Source organism: Cyanistes caeruleus, chromosome 5, assembly GCF_971803275.1.
Source record: "Cyanistes caeruleus chromosome 5, bCyaCae1.hap1.1, whole genome shotgun sequence".
Taxonomy (NCBI): Eukaryota; Metazoa; Chordata; class Aves; order Passeriformes; family Paridae; genus Cyanistes; species Cyanistes caeruleus.
The window spans coordinates 69,677,835-69,701,940 of NC_141705.1; the positions used below are offsets into that span (position 1 = coordinate 69,677,835).

Consider the following 24,106-nt stretch of genomic DNA (forward strand, 5'->3'; position numbering starts at 1 on the left):
AGTTTTTCTTCACTAAACCTGCCCTAGCCAAATTCATCAGCTGGTGATAGCTATCTCTGGAGTGGGAGTTCTTTATTGAGTTGATTGACAATTTGATATACTTTGTCAAGCTGTGTTGTTTAGTTTCTGTTGATCCAGAGACACCTGAGGCTCCTTTTGCTTCCTAAGGGATTAAAGTAGCAAGCACTTAGAATGAGATATTGGGAAGATGGGTGCAGGAGACTTTGTAATTTACTATGGAAAAACATAATAATGATGATGAATATTTCAGGTGGAAATGATAGTATTTCACTATATACTATGTGAAATGCTTTTATGTGATTTTTTTTCATTTCTCTTTTATTTTTTAATCCTGGATAAATTAAATGAGGCTTTTGGGGAAAGCATGAGCTGGAATTTCTATTGAGGTTGATAACCTCTGATTCTGCTCTCATTTGTCTGTCTGCTGGAACTTGTAGCAAACTAGCTATGTCCAAGTTTAATTGTGTAATAATTATCTTTCAAATTGAGCCTTTCTCACTTGGTGCTGATGTATTTGGGGGAGGGAGGGGAATGGAGAGTAAAGAGCTCCTTTCATGAATACAATTTTAATTTCATCTTGCTGATTTGAGCCTTTCCAAGATTCAAGTGAGCATTGGATCAGGTTGGAACTGAGGGGATGACTCATGACTCTGGCATAAAAACTACATTGCATTCCACATATTGGGAGTTTTCTGTTGCCCACAAGAAAGTTCAGGAAAAAAAAGAAAAATATAGAAATGGGTTTCAAATTTCCTGTGCTATTTTCAGTTGACTCCTCTTTCTGGAGGTGCCTTAGCAAGTGTAGGACATCTGAAAAACTTGGAACTGCAACTTTCTTGTTGAGGCTCTGATGAACATTGCTTCTGTCATCAAGTTCTTGTGTTCATACTTTGAACTTAGCTGAGTAATGTTGGTATCAGCAGACTCTGCTAAAGCCATGCCTTCCTAATTAATAATGCATTCTTAATAAAAAAAAAAAAAAAATCTATTTCTTCATGTATTTAATTACCTAGTGAGTGTAAGACTGAATGAAGTTAATACCGTGCAGATTTCAAGCAAAACGCTGCTTTTTAATGTGCTTCAGTATAGGCTATGCACAAGTCAATAGACATGATTTTTAAGCCTCAGTTACCTTTCATTACCCTGTGCATATTCAAATTCAGATTGATGAATGCTGAACCAAAAGCACACATCATAGAGTTAATTGAAGTTCTTTAAATTCAGAGGCAAACTATTTTCATAGCTTTGTTTTGAGGGTGGGTTGCTTTTGATGTCTGGGGTTTTTTTGGCTAAGGCAATGGCAAACATTTATTTATCCTGCTCCCTCCCCATTTTCCACCATCGTTGTTGCCAGTGATGCCTGCAGTGCTCAGTGGTCAATGACCCTCAGCCAGGGTGAGCTGCAGGAGCCTTACAGACGGGCCTGTTCTTTCTCCCAGTGCTAGAACAAGTGCAACAGCACAGTGCCATTTTGCTAAAAGCTAATATTTTTCCCAGCAGCTTCTTCTCCAGGCAGAATGAAATGCTTTCTTCAAGAGCAACCACATCTTTTCTCTGCCTGAAAGGTTGTGTTTGTTTGGGGTTTTTTCTCTTGCTTTAGGTGAGAGATAAAAAAAAAATGAAGAGGAAAGCCCAAGGAAATGCCAAAAGTACCAAGTGGTAGTAATTTTGTGTGAGTGTCTCCATTTACACTTCAAACTTGCTCTTGGAGAACTTGGAGCTGCATTTAAAATGTATTTTGGTAGGTGGTCAGCTGTTGACTATCTGCATTTCTTCTTCCATTTCTTTTCTGTGCTTGTTTGGTATTGCTGCTGAATGTCCCCAAAGAGTAAAGTGGTGTGGAAGAGTTGAGGAAGCAGCTTTTGAAATTCTAAAGCTGATGTGTAGGTTTTGTTCCTCTTGGATTTTTAAAAGCAGGTATGTCATCCAAGTTAACTTTCTTCAGCAAGTAACAAGATTGTCGTCCTTCCACTGATGCTCTGTATTTTAACAGAGGTATTTGATGGTGCTGGAAAGGAGCAAGATGCAGAATGAGTTTGAGAGAAGTGATTTAAAGTGGGAGCACAGATGGTTGATTCCTAAAAATCAAAAAACAGATGTTTTGTTTTGTAGGAAAATGAAATCTAATCCTATTTGAGGGTCAACAGGATAAATACAAAGAACTAAATACAGATGTAGATACATATATACATATATGCGTATATATATATATATATATATATATATGTATAACCCCGCCCCCCGAAATCTATGAAGCAGGACTGATTGGTGCCATAGCCCAGGCAGCCTGTGGATCTAATAGCCTGCCTGAATTCAGCCCTTGCCTGGATGCCAGGGGAGACGTCTCTGGATTTGTCTCCAGACAGCTTTCCAGGGATGATCCTGCTCCTTTCCTGGTGCCCCAGAGTGCTGCAAGCCCCCCGTCCTGGGGCCATGGGGATGCCTGCCGGGGCCTTTAGGGTCCCCCCTAAAGGGCAGACAGGGTTTGACTGCAAGCTTCCTTGGAAGGTGGAGGCAGGTGAATATTGGCCACCTTCTTCTTTCCCGCTGCCCTCCGTGCTCTTGCAAAGCCTGCTGGGGCACTGGGGCTCTCCATTGCAGGCAGTCTGGAGCTGCCATGCAAAGCCATCTCTCAAGGAGTCCCCAGGTCTCAGGTGCAACCTCAAGAAAATGACACAGCAACGTGTAGAAAACGTGAACTTTATTCACTTGACTACTTCTAAAATCTACAATCCAACGTTACTAGAAGACTATGGGGTAAGAATCTTAAGGCTAAGAAACTTCAATGCTTCAACTGTTTAGAACTGAACACTAAGGGAAAGGTCAACTCCTTGGGGAAAACGTGGTGGGGAATCGAACAACAACAGGGGTGTGGCTAACTTGTAAGGTGGGGAACGTCGCAGTGCCTGGGCTGGGCACTGGTCACCCGTTCCCCGTAAGGTTCTTTAGATGGAGCGCGACGCTGGAGGTCAGAGCTGTGGGGAGGTGCGGAGTCTCCTGTCACTGCCCTCTTTTGCCGCCATCTTGGTGGTTGGCCTCCTCGGCTGAGAGCTGTAGCGAAGGTGCAGCCGCATCAGGTCACGGTTTTGCCTGAGCAGCTGCATCAACTTGGTGGGACAGCCCTGTCTTCGATGGCGGCGGGGCCCCGCACAGCCCGAAGGGCTCTGGAGATTCCGCTGCAAGGCAAAGCACAGGGACCCCCATGGAAGAGGCAGAGAGGCAGAGCGGGGCCGGCACCTGTGGGGCTGCCTTTGGCCTGGGAGACAGAGACTCGGGCCCAGTTGGGCTGGGCTGGCCCGGGGAAGAGGCTGCAGCAGGCAGAGCTCTGCCGCCTCTGCTTGGTGCTGTCCATGGAGCTCAGCCCCTGGGCCACATTCCCCAGCCAGGAGCTCAGGCCCCTTCTGCCGCAGGGCATTGGCCAAAGGGTGCCCAAGAGGCCCTCAAGGTCTGCCCCATCCCACCTGCCCCTGACCCCCCACCCCCTGCCTCACCTCTCCCCAGCGTCTCTGAAATCTTCTTCCAAGGGCCCATCCCATGGCCATTCCTATGAGGAGCACGTCAATGAGCAGGAGTGTCCTGGCCGCCCACCAGAGGAGCGCAGAGTCCTTCTCCTCCAGGTCGAAATCCTCCGGAACCAGAGGAGAGGCACCCGTGCTCCTCTCGGGTTTGCTCACAGGGTCGAGGGGATGGGCCAAGAGCAGCAGCACGTAAAGCTGCAGCAGCGCGGAGGAGCCGTGAGCAGCCATAGTGCTCCGCCAGCAGCACCGAGGCTCTGGGCGTCTCTCTGCGAGCAGCTGTGCCTGGGCTCTGGGGCGCAGCAACAGCTGGGGACAGTTGCCAGCCAGCGTGCCGTCTTCAGAGGCTGTGATGTCACAGAAGCACAGAACGCCCTGGCTGCAGAGAGCCCTGAGAGAATGTTGAGTCCAAGCTGGGAGCCATGGCGGCAAGTATGGCCAGCAGAGCGGGGCCCGAGCGCTGCGGCCTGGCTTGCCTTGCACCCGTGCCACAATGATGACTCCAGCAGCCCCTGTCAGGCCATTGCAGTATCTGATGGCCCACGCTGGGCACAAGTTCTTCCCAATGGCCACCGTAAACCTCCCTTGGCCCAGCTTCCAAGCCTTGTTGGCATCTGCTCTCTCTTGTCCTTGCCCACCTGGCTGGCGCTGCCGTGTTGCTCGCTGGCCTGTCTGTGGGAGAAGAGGCTGTGCCAATGAGTGCTGCTCAACTTGGAGGCCATTCAAAGGAGGATTTGATTGTGCCTGCTGTGGGAAGAAGGAATATGCGTGCACATGGCCACTGCCCATAGGTTTTACCCCAGATTTTCATGAGCAGCTGTCCTAGTGAAAGTCAAGTCTGTTTTAGTGAGTATTTGAGGGCTTCCAGAGCACAGTGCCATCTCAGGGGAATTCTGCTGGTTGAGTTCTACTGAGGCTTTGAGATGAGTTGAAAATCCTGAAAATGTTCTCCTTGCCCAGGTAGTAATTTCACAGTTTAGACTGTGGGGATATTGATTGCTCAGTGTTGAGGACCTCATGTAACTTTCAGCCCCAGAAACTTTCAACCTCCAGTGATTGTCCTTGAGACAAAACCATTTGAAATCTTTTTTTCTGTGGACAGGAATTGCTTCGGTGTTACTTCACATCATCCATTAAAAATTTGATGCCTGGAACAAGTCCCGAGTGCTGTGTGATTTCCTTGGTCGTGTTCCTTGGAATGGCTTCCCCCCCATTTTCTGAAGCTGGCCCCAGAAAGGTCATAGATGGGTGAGAAGTTCTGAAGGGTCAAGTGGTGCAGATCTTTGCCTCCTGTTTCGAGGCCTGCGGTGAGCTGTGAGTCAAAGAGCTGATTTGAAGTGATGGTGAAAACACAATTGAACCTTTTTGCAGCAGGGTGGATGGATAGAAGCAAAGCACAGCACGGCTGGCAGCAGCAAATGAATTAAAATGCATCCCTGGAATATGTTTCTTGGATTGTTCTTCTAGTATTGTGGTAGTAATTCTGATGTCTGAGTAGTGAACAAGCAACAAGTAGTGAACACGTGATTTGTAGTCAATTTTCTATTTCTTATGTAGTGGTGAGTATGGATGCTAGCTTTGGAGCAGGCTGCAGAGAGCTGCAGAAACTGCAGGCCCCATGGCCTATCAGTCCTGCCCGAGAAGCTAGCCTGGGAATTCATAGGAGGATTTCAAAACAATCCTCAGAGACAGAAAACAACTGCCAGGTGCTGTTTGTCTGTCCTCTTGTTTTCCTTGCAGGAGAAAGTCAGGGGGGGGTGGTGAGCCCCGCTGACCAATGATGGTGATGTAGCACTTTACTAAGCAATAAGAGTTTCCTTTCTGTACTTTCCACGTATCTGTCTATTAGACAAGCCTAGAGTAATAAAGTAGAGAAGATTCTCCTGTTGTGACTCCCTTGAGAGTCCGTGTCGTTCTTTCCCACCGTTCCCAATCAGAACGACAGAGGAGATTTTTAAGAATTGTGTTTTTCTCTCCTGGTTGAGGAATGTGTTCTTCACGGGCTGAATCTTCATATCACTTTGTTTTTGTAGAAGAGCAGTTTCAGCAGCAGATGATTCTCCTTGCCCTCCTTTTCATTTTTCTTGTCTGTATTATTGCCTGGCAGGTTAACCTTTTCAAATTGCGTGCTGCAAAACGTTGCTACTAAGGATAGTTGGTGTCCAAACAGGTTCTTTTCTCGCTTGGATTTCAACTATTGCAGGATGAAAGGTTTCTAATGAAGCTACAGAATTGCATATCACTGGGACCTTGACTTCTTCCCTGCTTGGATCTAGATAAAGAGATTCTTGCCAATTGAACTGCTGACATATTATGTAGAGATCAGGAGTGGCCACCACAAGTGGTACTGAATTCTTGGAAATGTGGTGAATTTTGTTAGAAATGATTTTAGCTTCGACAGTGCAAGCTTATCATATCCATCTGCATTTGTGTTCTATTAATCATGGGGTTTTGTATTAAGCATGGGCTTCAGTTTGCTGTCTTTTTGTCACTTCTTCAAATACCAGTTTTCTACACCTGCTGGCTTGTTCCTTCTGACTTCAAATGGTATCTCTTGGGCACATAACTTCATCTTATTGTGAACAGTGCAAAGAACATGTTTTGGTCTGTCTTGATTTGATGGAGTGATTGCTGTGGAAGGACTGGGAGGTTTTGTGGTTTAAGGTGAAAGAAGTTCAGCAGCCTTGGCAAGTAAGTGTGCCAGTTTACAAGGTGAATCTACAGAAACCCCCGTGCTTCAGCTGCAATGTACAATCTCTGAGGCTGCTGCTTTTTTTTTTCGGGGTGCCTTTGTTCTGTTGGTTTGGGAACCCATATTCTACACAGCATCATTTGTCAGAACTCCATTTCACTTGTACAGTCCCTCTGTTTTCCCACTTCTGAATGATGGTTTTCTCTGTGCCTTTAACATGGGGAATTCTGGGTGATAAAAATAATACATATTCCATAATGTTTTACGTTTCCTCTTGGAGTTTTTTCTAGTTTTCAAATAATTACCTTTTGTTTCTAGCTGGGGGCAAAATGCATTTGCAGTTTCAGTGGTTTTTTTTCCCAATTTCTAATCTTACTTGGGCACTAGATAAGGGAGAAAAATGCCCTAGTTTCATGGAAAAGATTCTGTGTTATTCCATGCCTTGAAATGAATTAAAATACGGTTCTATTGCTCTCTGTTTCATTTCTTCTCTTCATTTGGTAGAGTTTAGAAATCTCTTGCCATGAACTAGGTAGTGCAGAGTGCCTGCCTTGCTGTGTTGAACTCCTGGGTGAGCATGCCAGGCTTAGTTTAGAGATTTGCTTATAAACATCCCTTATTCCTTGTGAAATCTATCATTTGGTTTGTTTGTAGTTGTGTTAGAGGATAAAGAGGAGGGGGATCAGCCTGGAAAATTTGTCATCTGAACTGAATTTGTACCCTTTAGGCCATCAGTGACTGCTCCTTAGCTTTCTCAAGGCATGAAGGACACTGGGAGTTCCTCCCAGACTCTTCTTTTGGGACAGCAGTCCTTTCTCTTTGGCTCCATGAGATGCTCTGCACAGGAGTGCTTGAGCTCTGAAGGGCAGGGGCATTCCATGAGGGTGAATAATAAAGAACTCCTGTAGCCTGAACTGTTTCCAACTTAACCCAGCAGAAGGAATTGTTTCCCAATTCTGAGTCTAATGGTGCTGCTGACAAATTGTGCAGTTTCAGAGCAGCAGTGCAAGATGTGCAAGGGGCTTGTGTGGAGGGAGAGCAGAAGCTTGTAACACTGGACCTTTGTCCCGTGGGCAGCTGTGCGGTTTTAAGCGGGAATGTTCCGGAGGGGTGTGGAATTGAAGAAATGTTTGGAAGATTTGTAGGTTTGTTGCTGTAGGTGTGAAGGGTGGGGACAAGTCTTGTCCAGTGACGGAGCAATGATTAGGTAAGGTACTGGGAGAGCATCTGAGGATGGTGTTGCTGTTGCATGTGATTTTTCTGGAGGCCATCTGATGCACACAAGATTTGTTATGACTACCAGGATTGCAACTAAACAGAATGCAGTCATTTTTCTTGTAATTTAGTGCAGCATCTTTTGATCCGTGATGAGCTGAAGGCTCAGTGTAGAAGGCTGAAAGGAAATGGCATGCTCTCAAGAGATTTTGGTCTTTGCGGCTTCATGAAGGTGGATAGGACATAATTCCTTCGCTCATTGGAGCTGCAGAGTTTAGTTTGATCTCCTCTGTTTCTAAGCAGTGCTAAAAGGTGTTCCTTCCCTCAATTTTGATGGCAGCAGAGAGTCAGCTAATGAATGTGGATCTAGGTAAGGTTTGTGGAACAAAATCAAACACAATTGTCTGAAAAGCTGTTAGACATGCCTACAGTCAGTGTCAACAGAGAAGGAAGAGGTTAAAATTCCATCTTAATTTTAGAGCTCTTCCTCTCTTCTGCCTGCTTTTCCCATAGTGCATATGGAACCAGCATAGTTCATTTGATCCCTACCCCTGAGTGCAGCAGCTCACCTGCTTTCTGTTGCCCGCCTTTGCTTTCTTGTCAGATGGAAACACTGAAATAGAAAAGGTGATGTGACTTAATTGACTTCATTCAAATGCCTTGGCAATTGAATTTCTGTCTCTTGGCTGGATACTCAGCATCTCTAAGTGCAGAATCCTCCCTGGCACTGTATATCCTCGCCTTGTCCCTGCCACCACCACTCAAATATTTTCCTTTCATTGTAAAGTGAGTGAGATTTTACTTGGCTGGAATTCTGCAGTGCTGGGAATGAAGGTTTTTTCCTTCTTCATTTTTTTATAATGAATTTCTTTTTTATTCTATTCACACCTTCTGAGTGAGCCTTTCATAAGGGCTTCTGTATTTCACAGAGGCTACACCTATTTGGGCCTGAAGACTTTGATACAATTGTAATCACTTGGAAATGGAACCTGTTTGATTTGTATGGAAGGCAGCCATTCTCCCTGTTCCAAACTTCCTAAAACTGTTTATCCACGTTGAAAAAAAAAATACCTCTTGGAGATAGTCGAGACAGTGCATGATGGTGATTCCAGGGATGGAGAAGAAGGACCATCACCTTCCTCACTAATAGTCAGGTCTGCAGTTCTAATTTTAATCCACAGTAATCTACAGACAATCCTTTATTATCTAAAAAAGCTGATACCGTTCAAGTTGGAAGCAAGCTGAAGTTGGAAGAGTTAGGTTTCTTCAAAGCTCTTGTTTCCAGCAGGATTGGAGAGCCTTTACCTTTTGTACCAGGAAGGTTTTAAATTTGTAATGCTGACCTTGCAACTGGAACTTGGTGGCTCCATTGTTGCACTTGCAGCAGCCAGATGACCTCAAAGGAGAAGTGCGTTGTTCTGACTTCTGTGGAAGCAGTGGCTGCAAATACCATCAGGAAGTGCTGGACTGGCAGGACATTGGATGGATGCTCTTAGGCCACAGAGCTGGAAATATCAGCTGTAGCCACATGGTAAGTCCATTTATGTAATTCCAAATCTGTTCCTCACACGATCTGTGCTCCTCTATTCTGTATCAGCTTGGTGAGGAGGTAGATGAGACTGTTGGGGGAAAGAAACCACTTATATTTAAAGCAGAGTAACTGTCCTATTATAAATGATGAAGATAAACCTGTGAGGCTACCAAAGAAATCTTTCTTTGTCTTCCAGTTAATAACTTCAAATGGATAACAAATCTATGCTGTATAATCTGCTTTGGATGGATTTCCTTTGGAACATGTGCTTCTTCCTGAATTACAGAACTGCAATATTTTCACTGCTTCCCAGCTCTGCCATCCCAGCATCTCCCCTGCTTCCCAGCCCTCTGCCATCAGCATCTCCCCTGCTTCACAGCTTCCCAGCCAGGTCAGTGCACTGGGGGCCGGGGTGGGCAGTGGGTTATGGGGTTTTGGGATGCGCAGGGATCCCAAAGGAGCCCCTGTGGAATGGGCCCGACATCCCAGCGTGCTCCCGGTGCCCCGGCAGGGCAGTTTGCCTGGAGAAGCTGTCAGGCAGGATTTGCTGGGTTTTTCACAGCTCTGATTTCTCCATCCCCCGGAGTGCCCTTGCTAAGAGGAAGCATTGATTGCTGCCAGGCAGCACACACACGTGGGAATGTGATTCATTCCGGCCCAGGCCTCAGAATAACTTCTGTGAGCTGTTATCCCTGCTAAAATGAGCCTTTTCACAGTTCTCTATTTCCACCTAGCGCACACACACACACACACAGTAAAATTACAGAGGGAAATAAACTTCCCTTGGCTTGGGAAGAAATTTTGTGTTGTTGTAGGGAGCTCTTTCTGAAGGAATAACAGGTGCCTTTCTACTACAATAATTTATATGGAAACCCAGCACCGTGTTTATTTGGTGTCAGTCTAGGGTGAACAGAAACCAGCACAGGCAGCTGGAAACAAAGGTCCTCTCGTCCCATTCCACAATATTGGTGTTAAAAATCTCTGTTCAAGGCCAGATTCCACCACAGGAATCTGGCTAAGAAAATAAGAGCTTATTCAATAAGAAAATGCCGCACTCAGAATGTTTCTTTGCATTAGGATTTTCCCAAGTATCTCGTTTAGCTTTTGTTAATAGGTTAAAGGTAAAAGGGTTTTGGTAACCCTTTTTAAGTGTACCTATTTCCTCTGTTAAATGGGAGAACAGGAGTGCAAAGCCCTATGGATGGGGGCTGCTGGAGAGATCCTATAAACCTGATTATGTCCTAGAGACCTGAGTCATCATTTCATCCCATTGCAAAGTCTCTTATTCTTTCAGTTCAGTTAAACCTGCAAAGAATTCAACCCTTAGAGCTTTAATATTTTTAAAGAGACATTCATGTCCAGAAGGTGTCTCAAGGTGTTTGTTCCATCAGGCTGGGTTTGATATCCCTATTAAAAATATATATGGCTCAATTGATGAGAAAATCTTCTTCAGAGAGAAGGATTTTTCTTCAGCTTAAAATCTGAACTATAAAATTGAGTACAATAAAGTGAAGAGTTGAGTCATGAAGCAAGGGATAGAAAAGAAAAATGACCATGCACATCTTGTGCTGAAACTGTTTGGATTTATTAGGAAAGGTCCAGCAAAATCCTCTGTTAGGAAGCCAATTAGAATTATTTATTCTATTGAGGGGGTTTGTGCCAGATCTGAAGAAATCCCTTGAAGAAGGAAACTTATTTGAAAGCTGCAAACATAAATGTTCTTTTTTTGACCGAGTGATGGAGAGGTGAACAGAAAGGGGTGGCTTGGGGCCTTGCCTTGTGGCAAAGAGCAGAAGGGGCTCTGGCAGGACAGGGAGCAATCCGAGCGCTCGGGTTTTGTTTCATTTGTGGCTCAGCACGGTCGGCTTCGCTGCGGGCAGGCCCGGGAGCAGCGGGTGAACAGCGTGGGGACAGCCCGGGCACGGCTCTCTGCCCTCTGCCCAGGGCAATCCTGGCACTGCCGGGAGCTCCGGCCGCTCCCGCTGATCCTTCCCTGCGCCTCCGGGAGCAGGGATGTATCCGGTAACGTGGCACAGGCGAGGGCAGACGTGTTAAAGGTGAAACTTTGCCATGATTGTCCTTACAAACTCTTGGTGCTCCTTTTCCTTCCTGCTGCCGTCACTTACCTCCAGTGGCTGCTGGGTCAGTGTTTGTGTTTGGTGCCGCTGCTTCCTACAGCAGAAACATTTTGTAGCTACAGATTTGGAAGGAGAATAATGCTGTGTTCTAATTTATTTTTGAAAAAGCTGCGCTTAGCAAAGGTTCAGAAAGCGTGGGCCTAGGACCCTGCTGTTGCAGCACTTGATGGGAGGAATCCAGGTAGGCAGGGAAGGGGCAGGTTTCTCTTCCAGCTGTTGTGAGCTCTGCTGCCAGGTTTGGAGCAAGTAGGAGTGGTGCTGTGACCCACGCAGTTGGAGCAGGCAAAGGTGACCTGTCTCTAAAGAAGTGCCACAATGGTGCAGTGATGATCTCCATCTCAGCACTCTGACTCTCTCGGGATGCAGGGACATCCTCTGGTTGATGGGCCTTTCCTGCTCAGAAAACTCCATCCTGGGTCTTCTGGCCCAGTGTCAGAGCAGGGGCAGCAGACAGAGAAATGGGGGTGGTTGTGCACTTTTGTGATCCAGTGTTCTATGAAGCATATTATGCTAAGAAGCATAATCAGTGCCAGAAGTTGAAATTATTTGTCAGTAGCTCAGGCTTTCGCAAGAGCTGTGAATTTGGGTGGAGGTGAAAATCAGTCCCTGTGGTTTTGTGTTCCATTACAGGAATTCACAGCTAGTCCTGGGCTGAGGGCTGACCCTCTCCAGGACTGGGGCTCCTATTTTATTCCTGGGTAGAGGATTGTCCTGGGGGCATGGTTTGGCTGTGATTGCTGTTTGTGGGACACCTATTCAATTTCCAGATTTGACACTGAATTTCTCTATGATTCTGAACCATTGCTGTATGAGCTTTATCGATAAAATGCTTGATCATCCAAAGTAGGAAACAATAAATGATCGTTCAGCAGATTTGGAAGATGGGTGCAATTAGTCAGATAGACAAAGCCAGGCCTTTCATCATTCCATTTCATCATGATGGGTTATGATATGAAATAAAAACCACTAGCATTTCAGTCACTCATAGATCCTTTTCTAGAAATACTCTGTAAGAGAATTTTCAAACCCATGCCTTTACCAAGCACCACATAATGAGGTAATAGCAAGTGCTGTTTCATGTATAAAATGAGAGATTCAATCTTGCAGCTCCAGGAGAAACAGATTCTATCCACAGAACCTGAGGTGTGTTGAGCTCGGTGCTGTCCGCAGCAAGCAGAGCTTTTCCGTGTCAGCTCTTGTAACTCACCTTACAAACTCAGTAAGGCACAGCAATCCTCAGTGCCAAGGCTGGAATCTTCCAAGGCTGAGGTCACAGAGCTGCAGAAGCTCAGGTCCCTTTGCCAGTGGAGTGGGCTCTGTCTGCACCACTCGTTGTTTTATTGTTCTCCTCTCCTTGCAGGCACACTAAACCCACCACAGTGGATTTGAGTAAAGCGGGGATTCCTTGGTGTTTGCCCCTGCTGTTTCTAGAGAACGGGGTCTCCTGGGGGGCATTAGGAGTGAACTCCCTCTCTCCAGTCTTGGAAATGCTGGATCACATCTACCTTGAGCTTCTGATTCATTTTGACACCACCTTCCATATTCCTGCCTTAAAGGTCCAAGCTGCTCCTTTGGCAGCGCCATCTGCCAACCGCGAGTGTCGGTGCTGAGGAGAGCGACAGGCGGGACAGGTTAATGTGCTCTTTATCAACTGAGCCCAAGAGATGCTCTTGAGAAGAGACTGGGGAGATTCACCATAAGCATTCCTGAGTCTGTCAAAAGCTCAGCTTAAGCTTCCTCTCAAACAGAGTCAGCGTCGTCGCTGTCATAGCTGAGGAGTGCAGGGGGACCAGGGGGTGCCAGGTTTTCCTGTCACTTAGCGCTACTCCATCGATGAACCTGACTGCAGAATCTGCAAAGGTGCCCTCCAGACAGAACTGGTTTCACAGGACCTCACTGTCCAGAGAGCTCCAAGAGAGGTACTTTGTGTTTTTCTCATCTCTGTTTCTGGAGCTGAAAAACAGACAAAGGAATTTTAAAGTATTTGGAAAAAACCCAGAGCAAGCTCCGTTTATTCCATGTATGTCCACAGTGGCACTGCAGCTTTAGCTGGAGTGTTTGGCATAGTAAGATTGGTATGGATACCAAGAGGGAGAACAGGGTTGATTGGGATAAGGAGCAGGAAGGATAAGTGGCCCACAACTCTCGATGAGGAACATCTCCAGGAGCAGCGGTTCCCTGTTTCCCCCCAGATGAAGAGCTTGGGGTCGGCAGCTGAAGTTACCACGGGCCAGTTTGAGAAATGAGAGGTCCTGAAGCCACTGAACGTGGCACCTCAGACTGCTGCTGGTGCAGGCAGCTCAGGAATGCCAAACAATCCATCAGACATTCATGGGCAGGGGCAATAGTCACTAAACAGAATCCTCTGCCATGGCCCAGTAAATTCCCAGTAAGAAGGGAAGTGTAGCCTGGGAGAGACCAGGCCAGTCCTCACAGTCAGGTGATTTTATCCCTGAACTCTCCTGCTCTCTCTCAGGAGCCAGTTCTGGACTCGTCCCTGGGCTGGGCAGGGGCAGTCTGTGCCTGTCTGTTTTTCCATGCTCCTCGTGGCTGCCTCTTACTGCTCTGGTTTAGGGTGCTAGAGGATGGCAGGTGAATTACAGCTTTTGTGCTGGAAAACACATTTTTTATACTGAGCAGAAAATAGTCCGTCTGTTGGGGGGGAAATAATTGTAATTTACCTAAACACTCCGAAAAGGTACTTTCTCTACAATATGTCTGTTTGTCTGGATTCCTCTGACTTTGGGAATATGCAGTCACAGAATCATTTGGGTTGGAGAAAATCCCTCAAGATCCCTGGGTCAAACAGTGAAACATTAAATGGGCTTGGGCTGCCTACAAAGAAATGATTGCCTTGGGTCTTGGCAGTGCTGCCCTTCAGGCTGTTCAAAGCTGAGCCCAGCTCAGGGTGGTGTGACACATCATCCTGGAAAAAATTTCACATGTCTCTTCAGGCCACTTTCTGGCCTTGCAGAGATCATAACGCACTTTTCTTCCCCTTTTAATCTTTCTCCTTGCTGGCAAGGAAATGAAAGGAGGGAGAGATGATGTGAGAGGAGCTCAGTGAAGGGCACTGGCAGAGTTCCTCGCTCTGCCCTTTGCAATGAGGAGGGGGAGCATTGCCCAGCAGGCAGGAGATGGAACTGGTGGGGATGCCTTGTGAGGAAGGTGTAAGGAATGAATATGTGTAGAGGCCAAGTGAGTGCTGAGGGTGGATCCTGGAGATGCACAAAGACATTCTCCCAGCCATGGGAAGAAGCGGTTTCTCACATTCCTGGGGATATCAGGGTGGCTGTAGCTGCTGTTCCCATTGGGACTCTCACCCCAGGGCTCAGGCCATGGCCAGCAATGATTTCTGCCAGGTTATGGGGATTGCTGGATGTCTCCTTTGCTGCTCAGTGATGCTCAGCAGTCTCAGTTCTGGTCAAAACAATTTTGTAGTGGGAACTACAAGGCATGGAGACAACTGGAGCGGTTTTCACAAGGACGTCTCTCCCTCATGAATGAAGGGTGCAATCCCAGCAGGGCAGGGGCAGCTCTCCCTGCCTGAGTTTCCTCTCAGGACCTGAATGAGCCTCAGTGTTTGGCAAGAGAGGGGCTCCAGTGAACTGTCTCCTTTCTCCTCTTATTGGAGTCCCAGCTGCAGACAGAATTAAGCAATGAGGAGAAATAATTGTTTCAAATTACTGAAAATTAATCTTGATCACAGCCTCCAAAGCAAGAGCCACGATCTTTGCATTTGCATTCTCAGGAGAGCACGAGAAGTCACTGCCAGGCTGCAGTGCTGGTGGTGTCTCAGCGAGCAGGAAATGGGGTGCCTTGGCTGCACTGCTCATAAGCACTGGATCCAGTATTCCTGGGTGAATTCCCAGGCACCAGGCGCATCAGTCCCCATCCTCAGGAGAGGCTTCCAGCTCCCCAGCTGCTGTCCTGGCAGCGATCCGTGAGCTCTGGGACACCAAAGGTTTGCAGCAGCCCGGCTGACCCTGGGGAATGTGCGGGGCTGGTGGCTGCCCTGGGCAGGGCGAGGAATCCCTGCTGCTCACAGGTGGGAACTGGCCGGGCACAGCAGGGAGGAGCCAAGGGAAAGGGACACGAGCTGGGGCAGAACAGAGCAGGCTGAAGGCAGCAGCTGCTGGGGGAGCTGAACCAGAGGCAGCCCGGGCAAGGCAGAGGATGGCAATGCCGAAAGGTGAGTGTGCCAAGCCTTGCCAAGGGCAGAAAGCAAAAGTCCACACAAGCAAGAGACAACAGAAGCCGTGAAGATAAAAGGACTCTTAATTTGCCTTTTAATCACAAAATGAATGCTTTGCCTTCCAAGAGGCCTTTGTTTATCCCTGGGCTTCTCAGTCCTCATCCTGGAATATCTGGAAGGTCTTGGACCAAAGCAGAGCAGTGTTTGAGCTGCCAGGAGCAGCACCTCGCCTCGGGTGAGCTGATGGGGGTGAGGAAGTGTCCACAACCCTCCCTCTGGAGGGGCTGAGGTGAGGGTGGCCAGGGATACTGGGATTCAGGCAGCTCTTCCTGTCACACCAAAGCCCTTCCCTTCAATCAGAACTGTTTGTTCCCGTGAGATCAGATTGTTGCAGTGCCCACACCTGGTGAGACAATGCCCGAACAATATTTCTATTGTCAAATCCTCCAGTTCATCATTCCTGCCAGCTGGACTGGTTGGGATGTGGGAAATTCCTTAGCGATGGAGGTCATCTGCCTGACCCGCCCGGCAGCCAGCCCGGAGCATCCCTCCCTGGACAATCCGCGTTGCTCCCGACACATCCCAGGCATCAGCAGCGGCTGGAGAATAAAGGGAAGTGCTGCAGCTCGGGCAGAGCTTTGGGAGCCACGCCCGGACTGCCGGGGGAGCTGTTCCTCAGTGCCGCAGGAGCCAGCTGGAGCTCCTCAGCCAGGCGGGAGTGGGCTCCTGATCCCAATCGGGCACAATCAGAGCCTTCCTCTGAGCTCAGCCGGCTCGGGCCGGGCGCTCAGCCGCCTTTCATTGCGGACCGAGGGAAGGGCTCGGGCCCGGAAGCGCCTCCCGGTGCTGCCGGATAATCGGAACCTGGCCCGGCTGAGCCGCAGCCGGGCTCGAGCTGAGTCTCCCGGCTCTGATCCCGTGGCTTTCACCGCAGGTTGCGCAGGCGGGGATGGCTTTGTGCAACGGGAGCGCGGCTTCCCGGGAGCGGCTGTGCCTGCTGCCAGGGATTCCAGCAGGCTCCGTGCCTGCAGGCTTGGCCTCATCCCTGCCCGGAAATGAGGATGGGAACCAGCCTTTTCCTCCTCTCCTTCCACCTCTGCTCAGCTCAGCAGCTTTCTAAGCAGCTCTTCCAGTTCTTACCTTGCACACGGCGAAGATTTGTCTGGATTGTCCCAGCAGCCTTTAAATATCCTCGGGATCCCATGTGCCCTCCTGTCAGGTGGTGCAGGGAACAGGCAATTCCCAGGGAGGTGCACAGCTGGAAAGATCATACACACGGCTGGGCTTTGGCTCACCTCTGTTCTACCTCACTTTGCTTTGATTCCACTTCTGAAAGATCAGGACCTATCAGGAAGATCTCAATTAGCACAGAGGCTGATCCAAGAGCACTGAAAAGTGGGAATAAGACACTCGAACTCCAGGAAGGGCTCTTCCCTTGTGTGCCAAGGGCAAAGAGAGCTCCAGCAGTAATTCCTGCTTTGGTGGCGTTTTACACCGTGTGTTTTCTACAGGGGAAGGCTGGAATAAAAGCAGCTCCGTGTTTAGATCATGTTGAGAGCTACTCGTGAGTCCTGTCACCTCATTTCACAGCTCCAGCTGCCCCAGTTGTACCGGGGGAAAGAACAAGATGAAATTGTTTTTGCCATTATCTGTGTGACAACAACGTGTGCCATGCAAATGTCATGAGCAGAGGTGACCTCAGGCTTTGGTGTGAGGAGCAGAACAGGTTGGATTTAGGGTATCCTAATGGGATTAGAGTGAGACAAAATATAATACGAGCAGAGGAGCAGGTGGATCCATCCAGGGATTTCTGTAATGGAAAGCTAAATATGCAAAGGTCGGGCATCGGATTTAATTTATCACTTTCATCTTCCTGCTTTGGAGACCCAGTCAGTAGCACGGTCTTGGCCAGAGTTTTAAGAAGAAAACGCCATCGGGTATTATTAATCCTACCTACATATAATTGCCTGAAAGAGGGAAAGGAAAACCACGTTGTTTATCTTTGTTTTGAAGCCTGCAGCCATCGCGGCTGTTTTGCCTCGCGCACATTGGGATCGGTGGATGGGACAGTCTGGGAAATGAACACCAGAAGCTTCTGGCCATCCCTCTCTGCTGCTCAGGGAACACAGAGCGAGTTCTCTCCCGCGGGGACCGGCCCTGTCGGCTGCCAGCGCCAGGCACAGCCGGGCACTCCCATCCCGCTCCTTCCTCCTCCCGGCGGGGCCGGAGCCGAGCCCGCGGGTCCCGAGCGCCCGTGGGGGCCGTCCCTGCGCTGCTGCCCCGCCCCGAGCGCCGGGACCGGAGCTGCTCCTCCGAAAGAGAGGGCAGGGCAGCGCATGGAGCGCGGGCATCCCCGGGGAGCCGCCTCAGCCCGAGCTCCGGACACGGGAGGAGCCCCTGGATCATCCCCTGCTCGGGCCTGGGCATCTCCAGCCCTTCAGTTCCGCAGGGCCGAGCAGCTCCGGGCGTGTTCCCGGTGCCTCGGGAGCGGCCGGAGCCACGGGCGGGGTCAGGCAGTGAGCTGGAGGCGGCAGCACAGAGCGGGGCTGGGATAACGGGATAGCACATGGCTGGGATAATAAGGAAATGCGGATTGGCTACACGTGCCTTCGCTCCAGGGGAGCCTTCCAGCCTTTTTATCCCACGTGTGGTTTTTGCCAGTCTGAAGCAGTTCTCAGGGCAGGATCAGAGGTGTGAGAGCTCCGTTCCCTGTCAGCCCCTGTGGGGATGTCCACAGTGAAATCCACAGCCCTGTGAGCTGAGATTAATAAATGGAGCATTTTTCTGGTCTCAGAATCGGAGTCTTGAATCCTGTGGGGTTTTTTGGTGGGGGTGAAGGTGTGGAGGGCTCAGGGACCAAGTGCTGGGTCTGGCCGGGCCGAGGGCTGTGGAACAGCGACTTGAGCCCCGTGTTCTGGGAGTGCAAAGCGAGACTCGCCCGGGCCGTGAGCACGGAGCCCAAATCCCGCATTTTGGGGCTCAGGGACGGAGCCCAAATGCTGCGAGCGAGCGCTCGGAACACGGAGTCCCGGCCCGGCGCTGTCCGGGCCCGGCCCCGGGCTCAGGGGGCGGCTTCGGGGCTGAGAGCAGCGGCCGAGCTCCGGCTGCTCCCGAGTCCTCCCGCAGCGGGACACCCGCGGGGCCTCTCGGCGGGGCCCGAGCGCCGCAGGGTGTTTGTGTTCTATCCGCCTACAGCTTTCCCTGTTTCCCGTTTATTTCCCTATTTCCCTGTTTATTTCCCTGTTTCCGCAGCCGGGAGCGGCCCCGCGCGGGAAGGGCCGGGGGCGGGGCCTCAAGGCGGGGGCGGGGCCGGGCTCAGGTGCTCGGGGCGGGGCCTCGGGGCGGGGGCGGGGCCGGGCTCAGGTGCTCGGGGCGGGGCCTCGGGGCGGGGGCGGGGCCGGGCTCAGGTGCTCGGGGTTGGGCCGGGCGGGGCCGGGCAGGTGCGCGGGGCCCCAGGGCGGCTGCGCGGGGCGGGGCCGAGGGGGATTTAAGACCCGGAAGTCGCTCCCGCCGCCATTTGCTCCCCAGCGCTCGAAGGTGCCGGCACGGGCCGGGCCGGGCTCCCCGGCGGGGCCCAGGTGAGGCGCGGGAGCCTCGGCTTCCCACTCCTGCTTCTCTCTAACCCTTCTTTCCTCCCTTCCTTTCTCCCGCTTATCTCCGTCTCCTCCCCGCAAACCCCCCTTTCCTCTCCCCCGTTGCTCTTCTCTTCCTCCCCTGCACCTGGCTCTTCCCCTGTCCCTCCTCCTTGCACACCCGGCCCTCCAGTGTATCCCTCCTCCTTCCTCCTCCTTCTCAGCCCGCTCCTTCTCCCCTCCTGAGCACCCCCAGCCCTCCTTCCTCCCCTCTCCTTGCCCCGGGCACCCAGCCTGAGCGCCCCCCATTCCCGCTCGGCCTTTGCCACCTGCACCTCCCTCTCGTGCTTCCCTCCCAAGGCCGAGCCCGCTTCTGTTCCTCTTTCCCGCTCTCCCTGCACTCTGTGCCCCTGCTGCCCTCCGCTCCTGCTCCCTTCTGCCTCCTTGTGCGCTGTCTCTCGGCCCTTTCCCTCCGTGTCCCCGTGTCCCCTTCTCCCCTTGGTCTCTGTTTGCCCTTGGCAGAGAAGCCGCGAGGTTCGGGGCGCCGGATAATAAAGCCCCGAGGGCCGGAGCCGGCGCCCCTGCTTTGAGTGCCCAAAAGGGGCCGGAGCCGCTGTGCGGGTCCCCCCAGCAGCTGCCAACACCGCCCTACACTGCCGGGGTTCCGGCTTTCCCTTCATCACACCGGGCCGGGGCTGGGGGGTCAGGGGGGCCCCTCCTCAGGAGGGGTCTGGGGTGGGGTAGCGAGGGTTGGGGGGCTGGGGGGGTTTGGGAAGGGCCCCCTCGTTAGGAGGGGGTCCCGGGTGGGGAGGGGGGGGATTTAGGGTGGGCCCCCTCCGGAGGAGGGGCCCCGGGGAGGGGCGGGGGGCGGGGCCTCTCCGGAGGGGGGTGTCCCGGGTGGGAGGGGCTGGGGGTGTCCGCCCCCCTAAGCCCCTCCCGCCCCCGTCCCTCCCCTCTGCGCACCCGCCCGGCCCAACCCCGAACACCTGCGCCGGCCCCGCCCCGGCTCTTGGCCCGCTCCTGGCCCATCCCGTCCCGTTCCTGTCCCGCCCCGCGGGTGCCGCTGTCCCGGGGGCCTCGCTCGGGATCCCCGCTCGGCGCTGTGCGGGCCCCGGCCCGGCCCGGGCGCTCTCGGCGGGGCCGCTCCGAGCCCGGGGCGCTGCGGCGGGGCCGGGCCGGGAGCCGGAGGTTCGCGCCCGGGTCCCGCTCCGGCCGCTCGGGGCCCCGGGCACGGTCCCGCTCCGGCCGCGGGGAGCCGGGGCTCTGCCGGTGCCGAGGCGGCCCCCGGGGCCCCGAGCGGAGCCCGACGCGCCGGGCCGGGCTCTGCCCGTGGCCCCCAACGCGGGGTTCGGGCTCCGCTCCGAGCCCCAAACGCGGCTCCGCCGCCGGCCCCAGAGGCAGCTCCGAGTCGCCGGCTCTGAGCTCTCCGCGGGGCCAAAGGCGGCCCTTAGAGCTGAGAGGCTGCGACTGACGCTGCCCGAACGAGCCCGCTCTGAACACCGAAGCACCGCGGCTGGGATTTACTTCAAGCCCCCCGAACGCGAAGCTCTGTGAAGCCAAATCCCCAGAAGGCGGGACTCGGTCTCTGCCTCGAGCCCCTAAAATGCACAGCTTGCTCTCTGTGAGCCCGGATGCTCGCTCTGAGGGACCGGGCTTTCACGTCCCCAAATCTCAGCTCGGTTCATCGCTGTCTGCACTTGGCCAGCGCAGCCTGGCTTTGAGAGTCAATCGGCGGCACTCGGGCTCTGGAGCCTGGACTCGCTCGCTCGGACCGAAACCCCGAAACCAGGGCTCAGTCTCTGTGCCTGAAGCCCAAATCCAGGCCGGACGTGAGCCCGCTGCTGTCAGAGTCCAAAACGCAGGATTCGGTCTCTGCTTTTAAGCTCTGAGCCTGAATTTTGAGCCCCTCAAACGCGGCACTCGCCGCCTTCTGTGAAGCCCCAAAGTGATGGGGTGAGTCTGGTTCTGAGCTCCCCAAACACAGCCAAGGGTCTGTGTGAGCCACAGCTGCAGGAGCGGGGCTCAGCTCCGAGCCCCCGAAGGCAGCGCCGGCTGTCTCTGGGAGCCGCAGCAGCCCTGAAGCCCGGCCGGCAGCTCCGCACCAGCAGCAGCATCGGGAGGGGAATCGGAGCCATTTCCCTGGCTCCTGAGGCAAAGCGTATGAAGCAGGAGGCTCTGAAAACCAATCAAAACTTGCTTCTGTATCGGTTTCAGCTGGGACTTCTCATTTCTTCTAATTTCAACTCGGTTATGATCATCAGCAGTGGCTTAGGATCGGCTTCTCTCTGCACTGCGCGGCTCCGGGGCTGTCCTTAGGCACAGGGAAACCCGTCCTGCTGCTTCCCGGGGAATCCGGGCTTGGCACATCCCAATAAAACACCATCGTCAAAGCCAGGAATGCCACACGAACTTTATTTGATAAAACACGATGAGAGAGAGCCCCGAGCCGCAGACCTGGGAGCAAACAAATCCCGTAGAGCAGTCAGCTCCCGGCTTCTCTGACAGCCAGGAGTGGCCCCGGCTGTGCAGCTGCCCCAGGGGCTTCTGATCAGGAGAAGATTAAAAAAAAAAAAAAAAGAAAAAAAAAAAAAGAAAAAAGAAAAATTTACAAAAAGACAGGAAAGCACCGAGGTCACGTGAGAGAAGAGGGGGGGGGGGAAAAAAACCCACAGCAGAAAATAAATATTAAAAAAGGGGGAATGAAAGGGGGAAAAAACAGTCAAAAGGAAAAGAGAAAAATGAAAATAAAGAGCCTAAAATAATAAAGTAGGGGTGCAGAAGAAGCGAAATGCAGATTGAACCCTTCCATGCACACAACAGGCAGCTGGGCAGGGGGTAAAGCTGATGAAGCAGCAAAACTGACCCTCAAAGCACTCTCTAAATAACTAAAAGCCAAACCAGCAAACAAAAAGCCCCAACCAAATCCCCACCCAATCCCTGCTGGATGCAGGAGCCAGTCTGAGCTGCTGGAACCCGACCGAGACCGAAATCCTGCAGGGGCCCCTCCTGTGGCACTCGGCCCAGGTGGGAAAGCCCTGCCGAGCCCCCCGGGCCTTGGGCGAGTTCCCGGTGACCTTTGGGAGCAGAGAGTGGGGCAGGGGCTGGGAATGAGCTGCTGCCATGGAAGGGCTCCCGGTGTTCCGGGAGAAACCGCTCCTCTCTCGGCTCCCAGCTCTCCTTGCCTTCCATGTGCAGCGTCTGGAGCCGGTCTGCACCTGGGGGGAAAAGGTGTGCAGGGAGCTGGGCACACCTCGGGCACGGCCTTCAGCCCAGGGCTTGCATTTCCGTCTCTCCCCAATCCACTCCTCAGAGCCAATTAGGTGCCTAAATAATTAGCAATTCTAACAGAGCTGACACACAATCCCCTGGAAGGGGCAGCCCCCAGTCTGGGACACCTGCTCTGGTTCTTTTCCGGCTGTTTCCCAAGGAAAATGCTGCCCTTTCTCATAGTGCCACAGATGCCCATTTTGAGGTGATGGAAATGAGAGACAACTCAGGGAAACAGGAAAGGCTTAAGGAACTTAAGGCTTCAGCTGCACCAGCAGCGATGGAGAAAACCTACAGCTCCTTCTTGTGTTTAGGGACCGGCCAGAGCAGCAGGAGAAGCTTGGTTTCTGTTCTGTACAGGGACAATTGTGTTGTAATCCCTTTGTGCTCGTCTTCAAGTGAATGTGTCACGTGGTGGTGCCAATCAATATTCAATGGAGGGAATAGCTCCTGCTCTTTTTCCCCTATTCAGTGCTGTCCTTACCTCAATCTGAAGTGCCGGTGCACACTGGAGGATGGAAGGATGCACACTCCAAGGATGAAAGCAGGACTCCTGAGGCAGATGGATGGCCCTGGTGCTCCAGGTCTGGGTGCACAGCACCCACGGCACTTGCTGAAAAAGATCCAGCTTTCCATTTGTCAAGCACTTTGTAAATGTTCTGCAGAGAGCTGTGGCTGTGCCTCCTCAAATATCTGGTTAATAACTACTGCGTTTTGGGGTTTTTTAAACTGTGTTTAACAGAGTTACCAACACACCTACCCACCTGTCCTCCTGCTCCTTCTTTTCCTTTTCAATGATTTTAAGCAGGTGACTTTTCCATCTCAGTATCAGGGTGACATCAGGATCTGCTTTGGCTGTTGTATTTAATGTGTTAGGAGTGACCTTCCACCTCCATCCAATTCCGTGGGATCTGCTTTCCCAGCAGGGCCATTTATGATCGCTTGTCTTGGATTTTATGTATTGCTTTCCATTGTCTATCTCAGACATTTCCATGCTTGCACTGAATAAAAAGTGACAAGAAGTGATGGAATGTGTTGTTAGAAACACTTTTGGCGATGCCTGATTGCAGAAATGTTACTTGATGAGCCACAGGCCGTCCTGGGGGGCACTTTGGGGTGAGGAGGGGACGGTGCCCAAGGTGTGTCATCTTTGGCTCTTCTTCTCAGCAAATGGAATGAGCCCCAATGTTTTGCATAAACCAAGTACTCAGTGAGACTCAGGGGACACCTGGTCCTGGCCCCTGTAGCTGTCAGGAGGCTGTAGCCAGGGAGGGATTTGTCTCTGCCCAAACAACAAGATTTTATAATCCCAGGGTGAAGGAAGCCTTGTCACTGCTCTCTTTTGCTCTTCAGCAGGACCACACAAGGCCAAACCAAACCTCAGTCCAAGGGAAAAGGACTAAGGAAGTGCAGAATCACCTTTTCTGCTTCAGGACAGCATCTGCAATAAACTGAATCAATAAGGGTTTTAATAATTTTGGGAGCTGTTGGCTGTAGGGTGTGTGAGAGCTCTGATTTCTGTGTTCATTTAGTTGTCTTCAGAGTTATAGAAAGACTGAAGCAATGACTGCTTCAAGATTGCTGGGTCTGCCTCATTTCTGCAAAAGGCTATTAAGGTTGTGGGGCTTTTTTTAAATCTTCATTTTGTTTATGACAAACAGTGCAGCAGAAAACATTGGGTATTGAGGACATTTTGTGGGATGTTTCTGGAATTTGGTGGGGCTTTTCAGGAATTTTGTGGTATTTTGAAAAGATTTAGGGAATTGTGTGGTGTTTTTTCTTGAATTTTGTGGGAAACTGTGCTGATTTTATGGGGCGTTTCTGGAATTTGGTCGAGTTTTCAGAAGTGTTAGGGATTTTTGTGAGATTTTTGTGGGATGTTCTGGGAATTGGTGGAGATTTTGTGGGACATTCCTGTGAATTGGTAGGGTTTTGAAATGATTTAGGGAGTTTTGTGGGA

At 51.3% G+C, this 24,106-nt stretch overlaps 2 protein-coding genes and 2 long non-coding RNA genes across 4 annotated transcripts in view; 2 read left to right on the forward strand and 2 right to left on the reverse strand.

Annotated features, from left to right (window-relative positions):
• Positions 1 to 24,106, forward strand: part of LOC147653225 (uncharacterized) — a 420,383-nt gene that overhangs the window by 348,216 nt on the left and 48,061 nt on the right. The gene's annotated exons all lie outside the window — the stretch shown is intronic.
• On the reverse strand, positions 2,708 to 8,505 carry LOC147653228 (uncharacterized). Its single transcript, XM_086890084.1, has 2 exons — positions 3,513 to 8,505; positions 2,708 to 3,197 (listed from the first exon to the last, which is right to left on the reverse strand). The coding sequence occupies exons 1-2, from the start codon at positions 4,323 to 4,325 to the stop codon at positions 2,991 to 2,993; spliced, it is 1,020 nt and encodes a 339-aa protein (XP_086746210.1). The 5' UTR covers positions 4,326 to 8,505; the 3' UTR covers positions 2,708 to 2,990.
• LOC147653229 (uncharacterized) lies at positions 12,395 to 16,868 on the forward strand. Its single transcript, XR_015287072.1, has 3 exons — positions 12,395 to 12,743; positions 12,861 to 13,031; positions 14,864 to 16,868. It is a non-coding gene; the product is annotated as an uncharacterized LOC147653229 (long non-coding RNA).
• On the reverse strand, positions 21,278 to 23,920 carry LOC147653230 (uncharacterized). Its single transcript, XR_015287244.1, has 2 exons — positions 22,631 to 23,920; positions 21,278 to 22,094 (listed from the first exon to the last, which is right to left on the reverse strand). It is a non-coding gene; the product is annotated as an uncharacterized LOC147653230 (long non-coding RNA).

What these genes read in the sequence shown, in the direction of transcription:
- LOC147653228 (XM_086890084.1), bottom strand. Translation starts at nt 4,325, where the DNA reads ATGGGCAGTGGCCATGTGCACGCATATTCCTTCTTCCCACAGCAGGCA. An exon ending in TTCAGAGACGCTGGGGAGAG is followed by an intron (nt 3,198 to 3,512) that starts GTGAGGCAGGGG and finishes TTTGCCTTGCAG; the next exon opens with CGGAATCTCCAGAGCCCTTC.